The following is a 6,935-nucleotide window of genomic DNA, read 5'->3' as shown; positions in this document are numbered from 1 at the left end:
CCTGTGACCCGACGAGGACGAGATCACGAAGAGCATGCTCACTCAAATCGGACACGGCGGGGACACGCGAGCTACCGAGGTTCGGGCCACCGTGCGGTATAATACCCTACTCCTACTTTTTGTGGGATTGTTGCGCAATGGAGCGTGTGGAGCTCAAGGTACATGGAGTGTGGCTGAGAGAATGGCTCGATGGCCTTACATGGAGGCGGCCCTAACCCCTTTGTAGTGCCTTGGTCCTCTTCCTCGAAAATATGAGCGGGAAAGGGTTGCCACAGGGCGGAAATTCAAAGGGTGACAGGCACCCAGGCTTATCCTGACTAAAGGCGGTCTTCGCCTGCCAAAGTTGCCATCCTGACGCACTTGTGGGCTCGGTGATGACCTCTGCCCTGGCATGTCGATTCGTCTTGATCTTCTTCCACCAAAGTAGAAGGCTTTGGGACTTGCTTTGCGGGAGGAAGGCACTCCTGCTCCCTTATCACCTGAATGGAAGCTGGTCTTGGTCACGCCCTGCCGTTCTTATCCTCATCCATGTGATGGACTCGGAGCCCCGCGGATGGTGTCGTACGGCCTGCTTCGTGAGGCAGCCTCGCGAGGGGGGGCTCACTAGGCAACCAGGTGCTTGGCGGCCTTGCAAGACTTAGCCTGGTGGCAAGGGACCTCGCGAGGTTAGGCCCTCGCGAGGCGGCTACCCCTAGAACGGTCGAGGCAGGGCCACCCTCCGCGGGCCGGCCCAAGTGTCGCTTCCTGGGCTGGAGGCAGACGGGCCGTGGTACCCTTGTTCCCACTGGGCCGACATGACCCACTAGCTACATCTTCACATGCAAGGAAGTGCGTCCTTATTACGCGCAAAAACAATGATTACTCCCCCTAATAGTTGGGTCCCACCAGCTATATCTTCTCAAGCAAGAAGTGCCTCCTTATCCTCCCTAACAGCTAGGACCCACCCGGTCGAACCATACATGGGGTTGTTTGTCTGGTCGCAAACGTGTCTGTACATACTAGTCGATCAGTTTTTCTACAAGGATGAACCGTGGCCGAGTAAGTAGCGGCACATGTCGTAGTAGAGCTCCCGACGTAGCAGTTCATGTAGTTCTGTCTAAATCATGTACACGTATGTACAACCGCGCTTCAAGAAAGTAAATACAGCCACGTACGTACATACGGGCGGGGTCTCAAACGCGTACAGCAATGGCGTCATGTTCATCTGCTGCCAACCGGCTGGATCAGAACGGAGGATACAGCATCGTGTTCATCGGGAGGCAATCGACTGGGTCGGAATGGGTCATGTTCATCAGGAGGCAACAGGCTTGGACGGAACAGCCAAAACGGGGTCCTGTTCATCGACTCAGGGTCTCGTGTACCGCAAAATAGAGGAAACAGAGCGCTCTTCGACGACCTATGGTCAAAACATGATCCAAATCATCCGGAGGAGTCTGGCGTACGCAAAACGGAGGAAACGGACTTCTGTTCAATAGCCTACAGTCGAAACGGGGTCCTGTTGATTGAGAGGGGTCTGGCGTACCGCAAAACAGAGGAAACAGACTTCTCTTCGAGCACCTTTGGTCAAAACGGGGTCCTGTTCATCAGGATGGGTGTGGCATACTGCAAAACGGGACTCCATGGGCTATCATTCATCCCCCATCTACTGCCTCGCTCCATCCTCCACGGGCGACTAATCATCCACTTTTGACTTCCTCCGCCTCCACCAGCTACTGTTCACCCACCATGACTTTCCCTAGCCTCCACCAGCTACTATTCATCCACGGGCTATTGTTCATCTAGTCTCCACCGGCTACTGTTCATCTAGCCTCCACGGGGGCCTGTTCATCCACCACCAACTGGTTGGGGTGTGTAGCGGCCTCCTCGGGGTCCTGTTCATCGAACGGCAACTGCCTACATGGCCGGTCCTGTTCATCCAACCCCCACCGGGAACTGTTTCGTCCATAGCCAACCAATCAGCTGGACTCACCACATGTCTCGACTTATTCTACGTATCACGCGCACGGCGACAATGGGTACTATTCATCCAGAGACAACCCAACCAGCTAGCTACGTCTCGCACGGGGGGGGGGGGGGGGGGCTCGTTCGATCGGCTTCAGTAAGCAGCATGCAGCAACGAAGGAATCGCTCGGGTTCAGTTAGCAGCGGCAGCAGCGAAGGAATCACTCGGGTTTAGTTGGCAGCGAAGGAATCGCTCGGGTTCGGTTAGCAGCGAAGGGATTGATCGGCTTCAGTACGTAGCCATATATAGTGTGATCGCTTGGGTTCGGTAAGCGAACGCCTCGCACACACGCACATACGAGGGAAACGTGCAAACCACACTACATCGCTCGGCCCCGACCACCCACCGTAGCCGGGAACTCCCCAAAATTTTCCTTGCCCTCACTTCTACCACAAATTTTTATGTCATGGAAGGGCCAAAGAATTTCACGCAGGTGCGTCTACGGCCCGCCCAGGACGAAAAGCCCAATTTCTATCATAATTTTTGTCATAGAAGTAGGAGCCCACCACATCAATGATGATACGTGTTTTTTTCACAATTATCGCCATAGAAGAGTCATAACCATGACAGAAAAAGTTTTCGTTCAGGCTATAATGTCACGGATGTGTATTTCTTTTGTAGTGAAGGGTTTGAAGATGTGCAAACACAGTGTTGACATGGAATATTTTTGACCCGTGGTTTCGATGGGTGGTGCTATCGTATGTCCACATTAATGGAGGTTTCGATCTTCAAGAGATCACAGTTTCGAGATGCCACGAAGAATCGATTCCATGGAAGGCTCACACCCACACAGAATCCACGATGAAGCAACCTTGCCTATCCCACCATGGCTTACGCCGACATAGGGATGTCCTCACTCGGGTAGATTTTCATTTAATAGATGTAACTTCTTGGTTTCTCTGCACGGTTTGGAGACTCCCAAGCACACCTAGCTAATCTAAGAGGCATCACCCTCCAAAAGGTAATAGATTGTGTTGTTAATGGCGAACTCCATGCTCTTGTGCTTCAAAATATAATCTCCTCAACACTCAAACTCTCTGTCACAAATTTTGGCTTTGGGTAGGAGAGGTTTGGGTGGAAAGCAATGAGGGGGCTAGAAATCATAGAAGAACTGGTTTGAGTGGGTAGGGGTATATATAGGCTTCACCAAAAATCTTACCGTTACTCAGTTTAAGCACATGTCATCAAGACCGACTGAAAATACCCAGTCAGACCGAACTGTACAAAGTTCAACTTTAGAAATTTCGATGACACCAGATGAAACTGTTTGGTGGCTCTGAGTTGTTATGACCTAAGTATTGTACACACTTCGGTTTCATCGACCTAAATTGTTCGAAAATTCCGAATGAATTTTAGTAGGCAAGAGAAGATTGGCAAGTGCTCTTCGGTGAGATTGAAGGGTCAACTCAGTGAGTCCGAAAGTATAGAGTTTAGGACAATGGCTATAACAATGTGACTCGGTGACTCCGGTGTATATGGGTTCGATGAGTCCAGGTTTAACTTTTGGTTTGTGATATAGAGGAATCATGATAAATGATGTGAGGAGTTAGGAGCTTGACCTTTAAATACTTTGAGCAAGAAACTCATTATCTCAACCTCATCCCCTTTTGATAATATTAGCATACTTGTGGACTCAATATGATCTTGGATCACTTAAATATAAAATGAAGTTTTAAGGCATTGACCAACACTTGTCTAAGCATTTTGAGGGGTCTATTTTCACACCCCATTATTATACCTAAATTGAACCTTCCTAAAATATTCCTGAATAGGCATTAGTTTAATAGATATATGTTGTTATGAATTACCAAAACGACACAGAGATTAGATGCACTTTCAGCGCCCGACAACACCGGGTCGACCAATCAAACGCCGAATGCCGATATTCGGGATCTCTGTCCTTCACGAACGATCACCAAAAGCGACGTGCCACCGACCCTATCAACAAGCGCAACCCCATCCCTCATAGTCGGCCATTTTCCCGTCCCTCATAGGGAATAGGTCCAGGTCGCGCCAACCATCCATGAACGGACACTAAGGAACCTTATCGACATGGAAGGAAACTTCGTCGTACTAATGGAATGGGTCGAACAAACTTTAATCCAATTTGGTGTAAGATTTGGAAGTTATCTTGTCCAGCGAAGGTGAAATTTTTTATTTGGCGGACGCTGCATGGTACTCTTCCATGTCGTGTTACGCTTGCTAATAGACACATGAAAGTTTCACCTTTATGCCCTTGTTGTGCTTCTGGTTTAGAAGACACAAAGCATATGTTGTTTCAGTGCCAGAAGGCAAAAGAGGTCTGAAGAAGGCTTGGATTAGACGAGATCATTGCTCAAGCTTGTGAAGTTGATCGTGCTGGAGAGGCGGTCCTCGAGTTTTTGTTGCTCATGCCTGACCAAGATTTATCTATTATGGGGTTCCAGAATACTCGGGAGATGATTGCCATTACGTCTTGGTATTTATGGTGGGAAAGACGTAAATTAGTGCACAAGGAGAGAATTCAAGATGCAAAACAGATTTCAATGGGGATACAAGCTCTTACGACTAATTATTTTGCTGCTTCGAGTCCAAGGGCTTCTATGAAAAGAGGGGGTTGGATTCGTCCCCCGGTGGGTTTTGTGAAACTTAATGTTGACGCTTCTTTTGATCATGATCTTCTTAAAGGTACGGCGAGGGCTGTCCTGAGGAACGACAAAGGGAAGTTTATTGCAGGGGGTACTTGGAAAATTGATCATTGCATCGATGCTCTAACAGCGGAAGCTTGGGCTCTCAGATTCGGTCTTTCACTAGCGCAACGTGCGGGTTGCAATTGCCTAGTTATTAATTCTGATAATTTGGAGGTTATTGAAACGATGAATAACGGCGGACGGTCAGCAGGAGCGGCGGCGGCAATCTTTGATGATTGCTATTTTTTGGCGTGTGATTTTCCTACCTCTAGGTTTGAACATTGTAATAGGGAAGCCAATAAGGTTGCGCACGAGCTTGCTAGTTTGGCTAGATTTTCTTCTACCATTGATTGGTTTGAGGAGCCTATGTTTGAGATTGTACCATTCCTCGCAAACGATGTATCCGTCATTTCCGTTGAATAAAGTCCATTTGTTTTTCAAAAAAAAAGGAACCTTATCGACAAGCGCGAGCTGATCAGCCACTTGGAACAAACCTGGTCATGTATTCTGATGTCCCACACAACAAGCGAAGCCATCTACTATCAAAAAAAGTTTTGAACTATAAGGCCATGCCTTGATGATTGATTGATTAACAAGAGAGTCCAACCAGATGGTATCATACTTACAGATCACATGTATGCACAGCTTACAACATCCAAGATCGCCCACTATTGTATTACTAATAATGCACATGGCGGTATGATGCCACGATCGCGTCGTCACGTCTGGCCTTCTCTACCACCGCGCTGACGCCGGCGCCGTCGCCATCCACCCAATAGGCGTGCCAAAGGGGAGACCGCCGCCGTGGCGGCGTGGAGCCGACGCAGCCCGCGAGGCAGTCCTCGAACTTGCGCTCCCCAGGCCGGAGCATGGCGGGCAGCGGCATCCTCACGCCGCGCGCGGCGCAGGCCTCGTGGCGCGTCGCGATGCGCGTGTCGAGCGCGTAGGAGAAGTACTCTGGGAAGTCGAAGAGCTCGTCGGCGTCGCGGCCCATGACGCCCAGAAGGTACTCAGCCTTGGGCCGCATGTTGCCGTCAATGCCGTAGTAGAATAGCGCCGGGAAGCGGCGTGCCATGGAGCGCGCGGCGCGGGAGGGGAGGCCCAGCGACTCGAGGAACTCGATCCGCGGGAGCAGCTTGTCCTCCACGGAGAAGGAGAGCAGGTCGGCACGGCGGTGGAGGTCGGGCACGCCAAGCGCCCGGAGGAAGTAGAGCGTCGGCCGGAGCCGCGCGGCGGCGGAGGACACGAGCAGGCGTGGGCGTCGCCTCAGCACGCGCGGCAGCTCCTCGGCGGGCACTCCGGCCTCGTCGGTCAGGAACCGCAGCGCGGCCGTGATGGTCTCGACGGGGACGGACATCAGCTCGGGGCACATCCCCGCCGCGCGCCGGAGATCCTCCGGGCGCACGCCCGCCTCGAGCAGGACAGCTGCGGCGTCTGCGGCCACATGCGGCGACGGTAGCACGTGCTCCAGGGCAGGCGCCGGGGCCGGCGCCGTCGCGGGCGGAAACCCAGGGACGGCGAGGCTGCTGCTCGGTCTGGACCTTAGCGCGACGGCGACGACGCGGAGGCGGCGGGTTGCCACCGGCCTCGAGAGGCGGCCGTGGCGCAGCAGGAGTTCTTCCATGGCCGAACCCTCGCCAGTGAGTGAGGTGATAGCAGCTGTGGTAGAGTTGGAGTGGGCGAGCGTGCTGAACTGAGACGGATTTGGCGGTTTAGTGGCGAGGAAGAGGATAAGGGGGTGGGTGGGCCAAGGCGAGCGCGGGCAGGAGGATAGGGGGCGGAACGGGGAGGAGTGATTGGGCCAGGCGTGATCTCCAGGATTTTTCGTCGCCGGAGAGAACGTGGGGGCGCGCGTGCACTGCAGGGGGACGGAGCTACAGTTACATAGCGCCGGAGCCACGAGTTCAGTTTCACTATCGTCGAGCATTGCTACATCTACGGGCCATGTCTTACGGAAAGAGGGTTGCAGGCTGACATGGCCCAGTTAAAATCAGGAGGTGGGGTCAGTGAAAATCAAGGGGGAAAGAATTTATGGCTGAGACGAGGACACATCCCTCCGTGAAATCAGTCCGTAGCAGTTTTCCGTAAGTGTAGGATTTTTGCACTATCGTCTTTGCCGGTCAGACCAAAACCGAGTGGAACACACACACTCAGGCCTCATTTGGTTGCAAAGTGAAAATATTCCAGGGTAGTAATCCCATGAGGGGGACTTCCCATGGTCATAGGAAATCCTCTCCCGCCACCGGGGGAGATCCCCATGTGAG

The 6,935-nt window shown here is 52.2% G+C and overlaps 1 protein-coding gene across 1 annotated transcript; it reads right to left on the bottom strand.

Moving 5' to 3' along the window:
- Window positions 1–5,223: 5,223 nt before the first annotated feature.
- On the bottom strand, window positions 5,224–6,613 carry LOC109768848 (uncharacterized). The gene has a single exon (XM_020327581.4). The coding sequence runs from the start codon at window positions 6,596–6,598 to the stop codon at window positions 5,351–5,353; it is 1,248 nt and encodes a 415-aa protein (XP_020183170.2). The 5' UTR covers window positions 6,599–6,613; the 3' UTR covers window positions 5,224–5,350.
- Window positions 6,614–6,935: the final 322 nt, after the last annotated feature.

Source organism: Aegilops tauschii, chromosome 4, assembly GCF_002575655.3.
Source record: "Aegilops tauschii subsp. strangulata cultivar AL8/78 chromosome 4, Aet v6.0, whole genome shotgun sequence".
Taxonomy (NCBI): Eukaryota; Viridiplantae; Streptophyta; class Magnoliopsida; order Poales; family Poaceae; genus Aegilops; species Aegilops tauschii.
This window is presented reverse-complemented; position numbering and strand designations above follow the sequence as displayed.

What these genes read in the sequence shown, in the direction of transcription:
- LOC109768848 (XM_020327581.4), bottom strand. Translation starts at nt 6,598, where the DNA reads ATGCTCGACGATAGTGAAACTGAACTCGTGGCTCCGGCGCTATGTAAC.